Genomic DNA, 16,296 nt, shown 5'->3' with positions numbered 1-16,296 from the left:
AACATCCTTTTAGGATCTTAAAGAGATGGCCATGAAAGGGGCCCCAAACTCAGCCCTCCCACGTCTTATCTGTTATTAGCCTGGTATTCTGAGTTCAGCCAAGAGGCTGCAGAAAATGAGACCCGAGAGATTCCCAGAACATCGGATTCCTCCCCTCCCCATGCTTACTCATTGAATTTGTCTATCTCGCTCCTCCGAGCATGATACTGAGAGCTGGCTAGGCATTCATCCCAGCACCTGGACAAGGTGAACCCCTCAAGCTTCTGGTTGAAGTGTGTCAAGTCCCCTTCCTTATACAGGTTTTTCCTCCGCACCTTTGCAAAGAGAGAGACACCGAGGGCTTGCTGGTGGCAATGGATGAAGGGGTTGCAACCTCAAGGTAAGCTTCCGACCCACTCCACAGCATGTGCCTCTCCTCTGCTCCCCACCGGGAGATGCCCAAGACACAAAGCCACTGTCCCCTCAAAATAGGGGTGACTCACGCCACCAAACTCCCAGCTGACTTACTTCCTCTGCCGGCAGCCCACAGGTCAGAGCGACTTCACTCATCCAGTACTCAGCAATGAGCATCCCCTGAGGCCCCCCAAAGCCCCGGAAGGCTGTGTTGGAGGCCAGGTTGGTCTTGCAGAGCCGCCCAGTGCCCAGGATGTTGGGGATTTTGTAACAGTTGTCCATGTGGAAGAGGGCTCTTTCCATTATCTGCAGCAGAAGACACCAAAATGGGAGAGAAGAGTGCACCAATGTCATTGGCACTTCAAAAAAGGGACTTCAAGGGCTGCACCCCCTCTGTCTTTCCCAGCAGCCCCTGGCTCCTCAGGCCCAAGTTATTTCTCACATATCAAGGGGTATGCAACACAGGACTCCTTCCTGGGCTCCCGGTGTCTGTGTCTCTGCACCCTCTCACCTAACCCTCAAACAAAAGTACAAGGTCCTTCTAGGTCAACCACTTGCTTCCAAAAGCCACTTACTCTCTTTGGAGTGAAGTCTGTATAAGGTTCAGTGTGGAATTCAAGACTCTTTACAGCCTTCTTCAAGCATATTTTTTATCCTCTCTGTTGACTATACGTTCCTCTTACCGGATATGCCTCTCCTCACCTCACCCACCTACCAACATCCCCACTCAGCTCCTCCCTGGGGAAGCTCTTCCCAGACTCTCCAGTTAGGACTGATCTCTTGCCTCTTCAAAAAGAAAAAAAAAATAGGTGATCTTATGATGAATTGATTTTACGTAGTTGGTGTTCCCATTAGAGTTGTATGGTAAACAGCTTAAAGAGTCAAATACTTCTGTAAGTTTGTGTTGTGCAGCATAGCGGTCCTCCCTGTCCTCCCTTCTACCCCACGTAGAGTTCTCCCAGCTCATTTGATCAGCTCTTACACACTAACTTCCACATCTCTAATAATGCCTTACACGGAAACTTTTTTTTTTAAAGATTTCACTTATTTTTTTGAGAGAGAGAAAGTGAGAGAGAGAGAGAGCATGAGAGGGGAGACGGTCAGAGGGAGAAGCAGACTCCCTGCTGAGCGGGGAGCCGGATGTGGGACTTGATCCCAGGACTCCAGGATCATGACCTGAGCCGAAGGCAGTTGCTTAACCAACTGAGTCACCCAGGCGCCTCTGGGTGCCTCAGACTTCTTGATGTGTTCAGTTATAGACTCTTATATTGCTTTCCTGTTATAGAAAAGGGGGGTATCAGTCTCGCCTAACCCCCATTCCTGAAATCACATCACCTTCCTGTCCCCCATCCTCCCCATCTAGTCATATTTTTTTAAAAGATTTTATTTATTTATTTATTTGTCAGAAAGAGAGAGAGAGAGAGAGAGAGCGCAAACACAGGCAGAGAGAGTGGCAGAGGGAGAAGCAGTCTCCCCACAGAACAAGAAGCCCGATGTGGGACTCGATCCCAAGACGCTGGGATTATGATCTGAGCCGAAGGCAGCTGCTTAACGAACTGAGCCACCCAGGCGTCCCCACATCTAGTCATATTTTGACCTGACCCATAGGCAGTTTGATATCATCCTGTAAACATTACTGACAGCTGAATCACCTGGCTACACTGTGATTACTTCTCTCTTTCTTGATAGCAACCGCCCCTGGAGCTAAGGATTATCTTTACTCTTTCATTTTCTTAGTTTTCTTTTTTTAAGATTTTATTTATTTATTTGACAGAAACAGAGACCACATGTAGGCAGAGAGGCAGGCAGAGAGAGAGGAAGGAAAACAGACTCCCCGCTGAGCAGAGAGCCCAATGCGGGGCTTGATCCCAAGACCCTGGAATCATGACCTGAGCTGAAGTCAGAGGCTTTAACCCACTGAGTCACCCAGGCACCCCTCATTTTCTTAGTTTTCTGTGCAATTATTACTAAGTCAACTTAAAGTTTTCCCCAGTGCTAGAAATCTGCTCTCAATATGTTGGAACACTTTAAACTTTCTAGCAGTCTTATCTTTAGAAGAAATTATTCTTGGAGACTTCTGGCTAACTGCAATTTCAATGGGCAGCCCATCTGAGTCCCTGTCCCACTGTTACCTTGGGGTCTTCCCTCACATGCATCCCAGATTCTCTTTGCCTCTCTCCATACTAAATCTCCCCTTCCTGGAAACCACTTCTTCCCCTTTCCTAGACTTATACTTTCATTTTGTTGGAGTAAATTCTTGAATATCTTCTCAAAAAAATAAGAGGAGGGGCGCCTGGGCGGCTTAGTGGGTTAAAACCTCTGTCTTCGGCTCAGGTCATGATCTCAGGGTCCTGGGATTGAGTCCCACATCGGGCTCTCTGCTCAGCGGGGAGCCTGCTTCCTCCTCTCTCTCTCTCTCTGCCTGCCTCTCTGCCTACTTGTGATGTGTCTGTCAAATAAATAAATAAAAATTTAAACAAATAAAAAAAATAAGAGGAGTATATAGAGAGGAACCTTTTTGAGACGTGTCTGCCTGAAATGTCTTTCTTATACTCTCATCCTTAATTAATGATTTGGCCATACATAGGATTCTAGGTTGGAAACAGGTTTTCCAGTTTCTCTCAGCATTCTGAAGGCATTTTACTGGCAAATGCAATCAGGGTCTTTCAATTCTTGGAAACAGTTCTGTTTTTCTCCTTCCTAAAAATTGTAAAATTGGGGTGCCTGGGTGACTCAATGGGTTAAAGCCTCTGCCTTCGGCTCAGGTCGTGATCTCAGGGTTCTGGGATCAAGCCCCGCATCGGGCTCTCTGCTTGGTAGGGGAGCCTGCTTCCTCCTCTTTCTCTCTCTGCCTACTTGTGATCTCTGTCTGTCAAATATGTAAATAAAATCTTTAAAAAAAATTGTAAAATCTTCTTTACCCCCAGGTTTCTCCAAGTTTGCAGTGATGAAAAACTTAGCACAGGTCTATTTTCCTTCATTGTTCTGCTTCCTGGAAAGGCTCTTTCAATCTCAGACTGTATGGCCATCAGTTTGGGGGGATTTCCCAAGTCACTTCTTGATAGTTTCCATTCTTTCTCTCTGAAACTTTGATTATTTGGATCTCCCGGATGAGTCCTTGAATTTTGTTGTATCTTTTCTCAGATTTTTCTGTATTTTTTTTTCTTTACTTAGGGAGATTTGCTCAAGTTTCTTCCAACCCTTCTGCTTTCAGAGTTTTAATTCACCAGAGTTCATTTTTATTCTCTGACTGTTCCATTTTTATGGCATCCTATTCTTTCTTGAAGGTATAATAACTCATCTCTCTGAGGAGACCAATGGCAGTTTTTATTTGTTTGTTTCATTTGGGGTTTGGTTTACTTCCCCATGTATAGTCTCTCTTTCCCACAGGTTGCTTTTTGTGTCTTTGGTTATTTCAGTCTTAGTCATCCTAGATGCTTTTAGTATGTCTCAATTAATTCCATTTTTGCTTTCCCTTAGCACTCTATCAACTTGTACTTCTATTTCATTTTGTCTTTTATTATCTGTCTCCCCACCACACTGCAAACTTCCTGAGGGCAGAAACAAAGCCGTATATTCTTCTTTATGTTGCCACTCTAGGCACTCAATAAATGTTTGCTGAATTGAATTTAAAAGCTTCTAAGATCTTTGGGGACAGGCACCGCATCTTTTTCAACCTGATTTTTCCTACAACACCAAAAGGCATGTGTTGCAAATGGTGAGAATGCTAAATGTGTTTCTTTTTTTGAGACGTTTTCACACTAGATCTGAAGTGTGAAGTTTTCTAATTGAGTCAGTTAGCCCCTGGCAAAGAGGAGAAACACAGGCGGTGAGGATTCATGGGAACTTCCGTTTTCCCTGAAATGTGACTTATTTTTACAAGAAGAATCTATGTGTATATAACTAATATGGCTATAAAATAAAGATTCTAAAAATTATAAAGAGTAGTATCACAAAAATAACTGTTAACTTCTAGAATTAACAAAATACATATCTACATTAGACTTATAGGAGGGGCACCTATGCTTGTTAAGCATCTGCCTTCTGCTATGGTCATGCTCCCAGGGTCCTGGGATCGAGCCCCACATCGGGCTCCCAGCTCAGCAGGGAGCCTGCTTCCCCCTCTCTCTCTCCCCTGCACATGATTTCTCTCTCACACTCACAAATAAATAAATAAAATCTTTAAAAAACAAAACACACAGAAAAGACTCATAGGAGAATGTTCAGAGTAGCATTATCCATATACAGGCTAAACACTGGGAACGACTCAAAAGTTCATTAAATGGTGAATGGAAAACAAACCATGGTCTATCCATATGATGAAATACTGACAACAGAAAAGAATGAAGGACTAACGCATACTACAACAGGGGTGAACCTAAAAACATTAATCTGAAGATAAAAAGCCAGACACAAACTATGACGTAGTACACAAGTCTATTTACATGCATCAACTACAAGAGGAAGATCTACAAAGACAAAAAGTAGATGGTAGGTGTCTAGGCCTGGGCGTTGGGAGGATAAGAACAGGAGAGATGTGAGAGATGACTTTGGGGCCATGGAAATGTTTGAAAACTAGATCATGATAATGGTTGCATGACTCTTTAAATTGACTAAAAACCATTGAACTATATCTGTACTCGAGGAACTACAGAACACTCATGAAAGAAATTGAAGAAGACACAAAAAGATGGAAGACCATTCCATGCTCTTGGATTGGAAGAATAAACATTGTTAAAATGTCTATACTGCCCAGAGCAATCTATACTTTTAATGTTATTCCGATCAAAATTCCACCGGTATTCTTCAAAGAGCTGGAGCAAATAATCCAAAAATTTGTATGGAATCAGAAGAGACCCCGAATCGCTAAGGAAATGTTGAAAAACAAAAATAAAACTGGGGGCATCACGTTACCTGATTTCAAGCTTTACTACAAAGCTGTGATCACCAAGACAGCATGGTACTGGCATAAAAACAGACACATAGACCAGTGGAACAGAGTAGAGAGCCCAGATATGGACCCTCAACTCTATGTTCAAATAATCTTCGACAAAACAGGAAAAAATATACGGTGGAAAAAAGACAGTCTCTTCAATAAATGGTGCTGGGAAAACTGGGCAGCTATATGTAGAAGAATGAAACTCTACCATTCTCTGAACTATATACTTTAAATGAGTGAATTTTATAGTGTGTAAACTATACTTGAATGAAACGGTTACTAAAAAAAAAGAAGAAATTCAATTCATTCTTTAAAATTCAAGCATCACAAAAATGTGTTATATAGGAAATGACAGTGAGTGCCCCCCTTGTCCCAACCAATCACTGTTTAGTGTATATTCTTTTGGGATTTTCCATGCATATCATTATATCTATTATATATACATATATATGTATATGTATATATATATGTGTGTGTGTGTATATATATATTATAAAGGCATACATTAATTTTACATACATATACATGCAATGTCACTAAACCATACATCTAGTTTTGTAACTAACTTTGCTTGCTTGGCAAAGTATCTGGAAAAAGCAGGAAGGGTTTCCAATCAGGAAGGTAATATGATTATTTTGTGCTTTGGAGATGAGCGAAGGGTAGGGAACCCAAGGGTGCAGACCGTGGGGAGGTTACCACCATAGTAACAGGCAGGAACTGAGGAGGCCCATGCCAGGGTGGCCGTGGGGCTTGCCCTTGACCCCCCAGTCACCCCCACCCTACCCCCACCCCCAGGATGCAGGGGTACCTTGCACTTACGCTCTGGGAGAGATCCATGGTGTTCCCTGCATTGCTGTAGTGCTCCACCTTCAAAGCCACCACCTTCCCATTCTTCATGAAGCCGACCTGATGAGGAGAGGGAGTTCTCACCAGGGCTCTTCCTCTGTTAACCCGAGTCATCCCCTCCCACCTAGGCTACCTGAAGGGAAGTGGACAGAACAAGACATCACACCTTGAAAATGAGGTCACCAGAGCTTAGCAGGTGAAGCAGAGAGGAACTAACTTCTTTCCAGTGACTTCCATGTTCCTCAACCCTGCAAACATCTTCTCCCCACACCTCTCCCTCCTCCTACCTACTCCTGGCTTCCAGTTGTGTGAGAGGGAGTGAGGAGGCAGAGAAGGGAGGGCCGGGCAGAAAAACTGAGGAAGATACTGGAGACGTCCCTTACGGCAGACACCATGTTACGTCCCCCACAAGCAGGAGTGTGCTTTCACATCCTTGACCTTATGTAGCCATACATAAGTGAGGAACTGGGATTCAGAAGACCAAGTTTCTTTCTTTGGTTACAAAGAAAGTAACCAAAGAAAATAACTTGGTTATTTTCTTTGGGCCCACAAGAATTTGGGAATAAGGGAAAGAGGATCCTTTTGGGGGAACTCAATCGTGAAACAAAAATCAGAAGAGGTCAGGAGATGTACAAAGCCAGCTCATGGAGAGAAGGGCTCCCAGACTGGGATCTGGCAGGGTATACTCGTGTTTAGGGGGACAGGATCCATGGTTATTCACAGGGACCCAGAAAAGGGGTGGTCTCACAGAGGAAGTGGCAGTGACCAATCATACACAGTCTGATGGGGCAGGTGCCCACCCTAACAACTGGGGCCTGTCCAGGCCCTGGGTAGTTTCCTTTCTCACTGTAAATTACTAAGCTCTAAACAGCCATTCTGGTCTTCACCCCAGACAGTGAACGCATGAGCATTAGGACATTCTGCAGGACAGATTTACCCTGGGGCTGCTGAAAAGTCATGCCACACAGCCTGAGTGGACAAAGATCAGATATAGACCAGAGCAAACTTGCAAAAGGCATAAACACTATGCTGGGACATCACTTGGGAGGTGGCCGGCCAGCATCACCCCTCTATGTTGCTGTTGGCCAATTTGAATTTTGCTCATGGCTATTTCTTCTTTGAACTTCTACAGGTACTCATGAAAAATGTTCAGAGTACATCCTTGGATTCCTGGATCTTCATCCCCAGCTTTCCCAATGAGAAGCACTGTCTCTCCCATCCCGGAATAGCCCCCAACATCTGGAACCTTGTATTTGGCCAAGAAGGGATGTCTGCCACCAGTTATCAGCATGTCCTCATCGCGATCCAGCATGCAGCGTACAGGGCGGCCAGTCCTGAGGGAGGCATCAGAGGCTTAGAACCCTGGGGTCCTCTGCAACGGCCCATTCCTGTCAGTCCCGGGGATAAAAACAGCACAGGACACTCCTCTTTCCACCAGGACAGGGAGACCTGTGCTGGGCTGCCTCACTGTCTAACTATCTATGCACTGTGCTGGACAAGGCAGGGAATAGAGGATGTAGCGTGGCCCTCAAAGCCAGGCAGGGGAGACAAGACATGAATCCATGTGTGGAACACAGAGAAACAGGTGGTATTACCCTCATCCCAATGCCCAAGAATTCTAAAAACAGAAGGCTGGGAAAATTCAAAGCAAGGGGAATCTACTTCTAAAAGGGGAAGATCTAGAAAGCCTTCCTGGCAGAAGCAGCCTTGTTCTCCTTCCCAGGAGCTGGCAGGGAGGACTCACTTGTATGCAGCCAGGGCCACTGCTGTGGACACCACAGTGCTCCGTGTCTCTTTCCCTCCAAAGCCCCCTCCGATTCTCTTCACTCGGACCAAAATCCGGTTTGCTGGAACCCCCAGCATATTTGCAACAAAGCTCTATGGACCAAAAAAAAAAAAAAAAAAAAAAAAAAAATTACTTGCACTTGAATGTATCATCTGGACTTCCTTCAAGCCTGAACTAGAGCCTGCCCAACATCCATGAGCCTAATTACTGCTGTGACTGTGGAGACATTCCTTGATTCTGGAAGCCCCCTGTCCCCCACCTACCCAGGCAGCCCTTAAGCTGGCAGTGCTGGGGTCCAGCACTCCAGACCTTCAAATCCCCTTCTGGACCAGCCCAGATCTCCTTTTCCCATGTCCCACACAGCCACACTTGGTCTGCCTGACACTCCCCAGCTTCCTCCCTGGGTCCCGGAGCTAACCCACAGGATGCCTGATGCCTACCTGGGTCTTCATGGTGTTCTGTGTAGATACAAAAAGCTCCATCTCCCCCTGCTCGCCTTTCGGGACAGCGATGGTACACTGAGTCTCCAGGTAGAAGTGCTCTTGGCCACCAATGTACACCTCACCTAGGAGAGCGACAAGACCCCCACAGTGACCCCGACTTCACTTAGGAGAGTACACATGCCCTGGGCCCTGGGCAGGAACTAACTGCTCACAGATAACCTCCAGGTTCCCAGCATGGGTGGAAAGTGGCTCAAAACCTTAGCCATCTGGGAGCCGAATCCCCAACCCCCAAAAAGAAACCAGAATGATACCTAATGCAATGGGTATGTTAAACTAGTATTGTAAAATTTTGGAAAAGTTAAAGAAGGAATTAACAGATGTGAATGCAAAGCCGAAAGTGAGAACATCTTCTGAAACCGAAGGTATCCGGCCAGCTGGAGAGCCAGCTCGCCAGTGACTTAGTGCATGAGGGACAGTGTAGGTGACAATTCCAAAAGGAGTCTGGTCAGCATCCCTGCACCACGTGGGAGCTGTGGGGGTGGGTGAGGAGGAGAGGAGCCGGAGCACCCTGGCTGTGGATGGGTGAGGACTGACTGCGGGCCCACAGTGGGGAGCCAGGATCTGTGGCTGCTACCTTCCCTGCAGTCTTCCAAATTCGACACACCCCCCAGCTCCCTAGAATCACTTAGGTCTAATCTAGCCTCAAGACAGAAGGGCAGAGATGAAGATGACAGGCGTCTTTCCCTGCCAACTGTCTATTATTTGGTTACAAATGTCAGGAGGACTCTTCTGGTAAAAATTCACTCCCCTGCTCCAGGACCCAAGTTCCAGCCCTTGAATTTAATTCATACACCAGGGCCAGCCCGTGCCCGGGACCCCATGGTAGGTACCAGCTGTACCTGAAACAACATTGTCTGCTTCCGAAAATCCCTTCGTGAGGTCTCCTTTCCCCATCTTCAGCTCAGACCCATAAAAGGAGTTGTGCTTTATAGCATCCTGAGGACCAGAAAGAAGCTTCAGTGACTGGACTTTCCGAGAAGGCAGGTCCAGGAAGAGAAGCTGCTGGAACTCCCTCTCTCTTCTCACAAAGACATCTCTACAAACGTCTTACACAGACGTAAAGTAAGCTTGCCTGTGACCTGGGGGCTTGCATTCCTGTTTTCTCAGAGACTGGGGGACAAACTTGGATCTTGAGGAAAAGTAGGGTCCCTCAGGGAACCAATGGGAGCTGGTAATGAGAAGGAGGAACCTCGTTTGGCCCCTGGTGAACTGAGTCTGAGACCATGATGGGGAAGGTGTTAGAAGATCACACAATCCCAGGACTGGAAATCATTTAAAAATCCTCCCCAGGGTGCCTGGGTGGCTCAGTTGATTAAGCAACTGCCTTTGGCTCAGGTCACAATCCTGAAGTCCCGGGATCAAGTCCCACATCAGGTTCCCTGCTCAGCGGGGAGTGTGCTTCTCCCTCTGAATTCTCACCTCTCATGCTCTCTCTTTCTCATTCTCTTTCTCTCTCTCTCTCTCAAATAAATAAAATATTTTTAAAAAACTAAAAATAAATAAACAAATAATTAAAAATTAAAAAATAAAAATCCTCCCCAGAGGATCCCAGTGAAATTTCCTCCAGGGACAGGGAGTTCACCCTTTTCCATGCCACCCTTTCTCAGTTACCTCAATTGTGATAATGGCTGGAAGTTCTTCATAGGTGATTTTCACCCCTAGAGCAGCTCTCTGTGCATGTTCTGGGGTGTCGGTGACCACAGCACCAATGATATGCCCAACACAAGTCACCTGGGAACAGAGCCAGACCATTAAAGGATATCACATCTGCCTCACAAAACAAATTATTTTGGATTGCTCAAAAGGTAAAGCAAGTCTTTGCCCCCACAGTTTCCTTAAGGTACATTTTAGGAATGCCCTGGGGTCTTTTCATGCCTTTGTCAACTGGTATGTTAAACTAGTATTGTAAAATACTAATTATTTAAATATTTAATTATATTTTGGTTTATGTTTTGGGGGATGTTGGAAGAATATTACCTGTGAAGAAATGAAATCATTAAGTAATGAGAAAATGACAATCCTTATTCTATAAGGATCTAACAAAAAAACAGGTGATGGGTCTATGTGGGATTATGTGCTTCTTCATAAGTGTTTAGAATCAGTGGAACTGAAATAGGACTTGGAGATCACTAGTGTCAGGTAGGCACACTCACTTCATCTCAAAGACCAATCCTGATGATTTACTACTGGCAGTTTGCTGAGAAGTTGCCTGGGATAGAATGTGGCAATTGATTACTCATGTCTGCCATGAGCAGCACAATGGGCGGTATGGCAGCACAAAGTCTCTCTGTTGACTCAGATCCATTCCAACACCCTTGTTCTTCAGGTGAAAAGATGCAGACACAGAAGGCAAGGCACATTCATTGCTACAACACGATTAAATCTTAGCACTGACTTCCAGTTTCATTTTCTTCTGCCACTTCACTCCCTTTTATCTTGTTTTCAGATTTACATCCAGAAGTTTCTCAAAGGCAGCAATCATGTCTTATACTTCATCTAGATGCCCAGAACCAGTAGTTCCCAAATGCTGGTTCTTTGACTACTGGTTCTTTGACTGGATGACCCATAACCTGTTTTTTTGTTAGATTTATAGAATAAGGATTGTCATTTTCTCATTACTTAATGATTTCATTTCTTCACATGTAATCTTCCAACATCTCCCAAAACATAAACCAAAAATAAAATAAAATATAAAATAAAAGAAAATTGTCCAAGACATCACTTTGGAATATGAGGTTTCTGACACTGGAAACCCATACTATATCTAATTATCATTTCTTGAGGACCCAGTTAAGTTGTTGACTTAATTGATTAGTGCTCTGGTGGTTATACATGGTTGATTCTCACTAGCCATTATGGTAGCAGGGGTCTTAGAGGTTCTTGAAGATTGTCAAAAAAATTTGTTCTTCTGTCAAATGGAGTCCTCTTGTCTCATGGTGGTAGCTATGGTTGCTCTTCTTCACTTGTACATTAATACAAGTGAAGTGTATTACTTGTGTATTACAAAGTGAATTTGACCCTCAGCCATAGCTCACTCATTTCCAATTTGCATTTGATCTGTATTGGAATTGTAAAGTGACTGAGAACTATTCTAAAAGTATATTTTTGGGGCACCTGGGTGGCTCAGAGGGTTAAGCCTCTGCCTTCAGCTCAGGTCATGATCTCAGGGTCCTGGGATGGAGCCCCACATTGGGATCTCTGTTGAGCAGGAAGCCTGCTTCCCCCTTCCTCTCTGCATACCTCTCTGCCTACTTGTGATCTCTCTCTCTCTCTCTCTCTATCAAATAAATAAATAAAATCTTTTTTTAAAAAGTATATGGATTTTTGTTGCCAGCTTCTTGAATGTTTGGAAAGTGTGTGTGCATATAACTCCATATATCAGTAGATGAATTTTCATAGAAGTGAATTATCAATACACATAGCAATGGTATTGTGATTTCTACTCTGGTTAGCTTGTTTGCCATATTTTTATTTTCTTTAATAAAGGAACTTAACATTATACCCTTAAGAACATAACTAGTAGTTCAAAAACAATCACCAGTCTTGTTTAACTGTCCCTTTGGCAGGGAGCCATCCTACTGTGTGCAATTAGCAACCCTCAGTTAAAAAAACAAGTAAACACTAAGCAAAAGTTTAAAGTGCCCCCAAACAGACTCTGTCTCCTTACTGGTTGTTCTGCACTCTGGTCAGTTGCGTGATGGCCACAGTAGGTGAAAATATGGAGTCTTTTCAAGTTTAGGGATTTGGAGGCATGAGCATAAATTAAAGCTCAAGCATTCATTCCATTAACTTCACGTCTAAAAGAAATCCAAGACCTACCTCATCCTTTGCAAAGACCATTTCATCATTAAAAATTCCTGTTTTATTACTCCCAGGAACATCGTCGGCAGAGATAAAGCAGACGAACCCTGGCACCTTCTGAGCTTCTGAAATATCTATGGACCTGCAAGAATGAGCACAGTGAGGGCCGCAGGCAGGAAACCAGAGCAGAAGACCCACCACCCCACTCTGTCCTCACACTGACATTCCTCCCTTCTCCACCTCCTTGTCTATTCTAGTCTATCCTAGCCTATATTCTATATCCTATCTTATCCTATCCTATTCCACTCTGCAAAAACTGATTGAATGTCTAACCTGTGAAGGCCACCATGCTGAGTGCTGTGGGGGACAGAAGATGAGCAGGACTGCCCACCCCCATGGACCTTCTACTAGAGAACCAAATCATAGTGGGCAGTATTGACTTTTTTTTTTTATTTTTTTAATTAACATATAATGTATTATTTGCTTCAGGGGTGCAGGTCTGTGACTCACCAGTCTTACACACTTCACAGCACTCACCATAGCACACACCCTCCCCAGTGTCCTTACCCAGCCACCCTATTCATCCCCTCCCCACCAGCAGTGCTTAGTTTGTTTCCTGAGATTAAAAGTTTCTCATGGTTTCTCTCCCTCCCTGGTCCCATCTTGTTTCATTTTTCCTCCCTTCCCCCGACAAACCCCCGCCCTGCCTCTCAAATTCCTCGTATCAGTGAGATCATATGATAATTGTCTTCTTCTGACTGACTTATTTCACTCAGCATAATACCCTCTAGTTCCATCCATGTCATTGCAAATGACAAGATTTCGTGGGGTTTTTTGATGGCTGCATAATATTTCATTGTATATACATACCACATCTTCTTTATCCATTCATCTGTTGATGGACATCTAGGTTCTTTCCATAGTTTGGCTATTGTAGACACCAAGCAGCACTGGCTCTTAAAAGCTCAGGCTCAAACCCACATCACAGCTAATTTCCACACAGACTCAGCACATTGGGGTGCTTGCTGTACCACAAACCGAATGGCCCTGAATATCGTCACATGGCCAGCTTTCTCTCCCCACCTTCATGGAGCTATCCCAGAATGGCGGGACACCCTGACCCCCCAACAGGTCTCCCAGGGAGAATGTCTGGAGACTATCACTTATAACAGTCTCAACCATGTACAGCTCACTCTGGCCCAGGCCCCCATGGGGAAATTGCCCTGAGGCACCTCAGAGAAAAGTACGGAAACTATTCTGAGCACCAACCAACTTCCAAACAGGCAATCCACATAAGAACCCCCCAAAAACATTGTCATTATTCCCAGGTCACATTTGGGGAAACTCAGTGTGAGAGAATTGAGTGGCTTGTCCAAAGTCACCCAGCCAGAGAGCAGCACTGCTGGGGTGAGGGGAGAGATTAGGTTGTGAGAAGCCCAAGCCAGGTCCATTTCCACTGTACCTCCCTGCCTTCCCCATGCAGGCAGCCCAGAAAGCCTGGGCCTTTGCAGTTACTACAGAATCCTCTATCCTCCTACTACAATCACTCACATGTTGCTCGGATGGAGCCAAGTTCTCTGAATGTAGCTACAATGTGGGTCATGGTCAATGTGGTCAGTATGCACTCAAGACATGGGAAGAAAATATGAACAGACACTTCTCCAAAGAAGACATAAAAATGGGTAGCAGACACATGAAAAATGTTCATCGTCACTAGCCATCAGGGAGATTCAAATCAAAACCATATTGAGATACTACCTTACACCAGTTAGAATGGCCAAAACTTGGAGAATGTGGAGAAAGGGGAACCCTCTTACACTGTTGGTGGGAATGCAAGTTGGTGCAGCCACTTTGGAAAACAGTGTGGAGATTCCTTAAGAAATTAAAAATAGAGCTTCCCTATGACCCTGCAATTGCACTACTGGGTATTTACCCCAAAGATGCAGATGCAGTGAAAAGAAGGGCCATCTGTACCCCAATGTTTATAGCAGCAATGGCCACAGTCGCCAAACTGTGGAAAGAGGCAAGATGCCCTTCAGCGGACAAATGGATAAGGAAGATGTGGTCCATATACACTATGGAGTATTATGCCTCCATCAGAAAGGATGAATACCCAACTTTTGTAGCAACATGGACGGGACTGGAAGAGATGATGCTGAGTGAAATAAGTCAAGCAGAGAGAGTCAATTATCATATGCTTTCGCTTATTTGTGGAGCCTAAGAAATAACATGGAGGACATGGGGAGATGGAGAGGAGAAGTGAGTTGGGGGAAATTGGAGGGGGAGACGAACCATGAGAGACCGGACTCTAAGAAACAAACTGGGGATTGGAGGGGAGGAGGGTAGGGCATTGGATGAGCCTGGTGGTGGGTATTAAGGAGGGCACTGTGTGTGGTGCATAAACAATGAATTCTGGAACACTGAAAAGAAATAAAAACAAAAAAAGACAAGGAAAAAGGCAAACGAATTTACTCTAGAGCAAACAACTGTACCATCCTAAACAAACTTTTTTTTTTTTTTGCCAGAGAGCTGGAGGGGTTTACATATCTGTTAGCTTTTATCTGTGTCCGTGTTACCTTTTCCCTGAGCCTGTCTCCAGGTGGCTGGGAGCAGCAGAGGAAAACCCAATGATGAGGAGACTGGGTCGCTAGTCCCTGCAGTGGCAGCACCCAAGGAGGCTTTCCCTGCTCAGCAGGCTCTGCGTCTAATGCCCACCACAAATCACAGTCAGCCTCTGGCCTGAACATCCAGAGCTCGTACACCCCGGTGGCCGAAGCTGCCTGGCTTCAAACTCTGGCTTTGCTGCCGACTCTGACTTTGCCAGCTCTGGGATCTGAGACAAGTAACTGACCGTGTCTGTGCCTGTCTCCTCACCTGGAACATGGGGGTAACAGGACCTGCCTGGAGGGTTGCTGAGAGGAGTCAACGAGGCAATCTATGCAAAACGCTCTAAACCAAGCTGCCCTGATATTAAGTGCCGTATGAGCATTGGGAATTATTATTATGGTTAGAGAGGTGGCCATTCTTGTCATCTGGGCTCTCCAAGTTCAACAAACAGGTACGAGTGACTCTTCTCTGCTAGGTCCTTTGCAGCCTCTATCACTGAGCTTCAGGAAAATATCCTGTGATGAATGGGGACACTGAGAGCTTAAGCATGCCTGCCAAGCTCTCTATGGCAAAGCACCGGGGTAGGGACACAATCTCTAAGGCCATGCTCTTCCCCTAATACTGACTCAGGTGCTCCTGGAATTCTGCAATGAAATTTAGCCCAACAACAAAGTGCAGGTCTAACCTGTTGCTGTTAATAGCTCCTCGATGCTTTTCAAGCCACATGTAATCTCCTAGTTCAGCATCCACGGCTTCCCTCCTTGGGCCCCTACCTATACGTCCAATGTCATCCCCTCGCTCTCCCTGGCACGACTGAGCCCCTGACACCTCCAGCTCCTCCCCCAGCTCGTTTTAAGAGGAATCCCCATGTTCCTCTCCAGACCGGAAGGCTCTGGGGGAGCCTCCCAGGAGCCACACCCCCCACCCCCGCCATGGGGTATATTTCTTAGACTCACGTGATCTTGGCATGGGCCTTGGTGCTGGTGACCAGGCGGAGGGACAGCTCGTTCTCATAGCGGGGGATGTCGTCACAGTATACAGCCTCCCCGGAAGCCTGTATGGCCGCGGACAGGTGGGGCAGGGGCCGGCCCACCATGTCTTCCTCAGACTGACCCTCTGGCACCTCCTGGAACAACACGGTCACCAGTCAAGCTGAGCTGTGGAGGACACTGTTTCCCTACAGGCCGAGGGAAGTGCGGAGAGCTTCAGGCCAAAGCAGACCTGAGGAGTGAGGATTGAGGAGGCAGGAGGGGCCCGGGAACAGAAAGGCAGATAAGAAGTCACTGAGAAGGGAGCTCATAGTATCACTCTAAGCAGGAACAAAAAATAAATAAAGAGGAAACCCTACGTCCATTCATTGTGGGGCGGGGGAGTAAAACAATTCTGCTATACACATGCAATGGAAAAGTATGCAACTGTCA

The 16,296-nt window shown here is 45.5% G+C and overlaps 1 protein-coding gene across 2 annotated transcripts in view; it reads right to left on the bottom strand.

Moving 5' to 3' along the window:
* The window catches only part of XDH (xanthine dehydrogenase), a 61,143-nt gene that overhangs the window by 12,300 nt on the left and 32,547 nt on the right, over positions 1 to 16,296 (bottom strand). For both annotated transcript variants that reach the window (XM_032353048.1, XM_032353049.1), the window contains exons 17-26: positions 15,832 to 16,001; positions 12,287 to 12,410; positions 10,079 to 10,198; positions 9,307 to 9,403; positions 8,405 to 8,529; positions 7,923 to 8,056; positions 7,425 to 7,512; positions 6,152 to 6,238; positions 508 to 699; positions 169 to 314 (exon numbers count right to left, since the gene is read on the bottom strand). In XM_032353048.1, the coding sequence (XP_032208939.1) occupies positions 169 to 314; positions 508 to 699; positions 6,152 to 6,238; positions 7,425 to 7,512; positions 7,923 to 8,056; positions 8,405 to 8,529; positions 9,307 to 9,403; positions 10,079 to 10,198; positions 12,287 to 12,410; positions 15,832 to 16,001 (1,283 nt within the window). The remainder of the gene's footprint in view (positions 1 to 168; positions 315 to 507; positions 700 to 6,151; positions 6,239 to 7,424; positions 7,513 to 7,922; positions 8,057 to 8,404; positions 8,530 to 9,306; positions 9,404 to 10,078; positions 10,199 to 12,286; positions 12,411 to 15,831; positions 16,002 to 16,296) is intronic.

The sequence above is a fragment of the Mustela erminea genome, chromosome 7 (genome assembly GCF_009829155.1).
Source record: "Mustela erminea isolate mMusErm1 chromosome 7, mMusErm1.Pri, whole genome shotgun sequence".
NCBI lineage: Eukaryota > Metazoa > Chordata > Mammalia > Carnivora > Mustelidae > Mustela > Mustela erminea.
The sequence above is the reverse complement of the archived record's forward strand: the minus strand, read 5'-3'. Positions and strand labels throughout refer to the sequence as shown.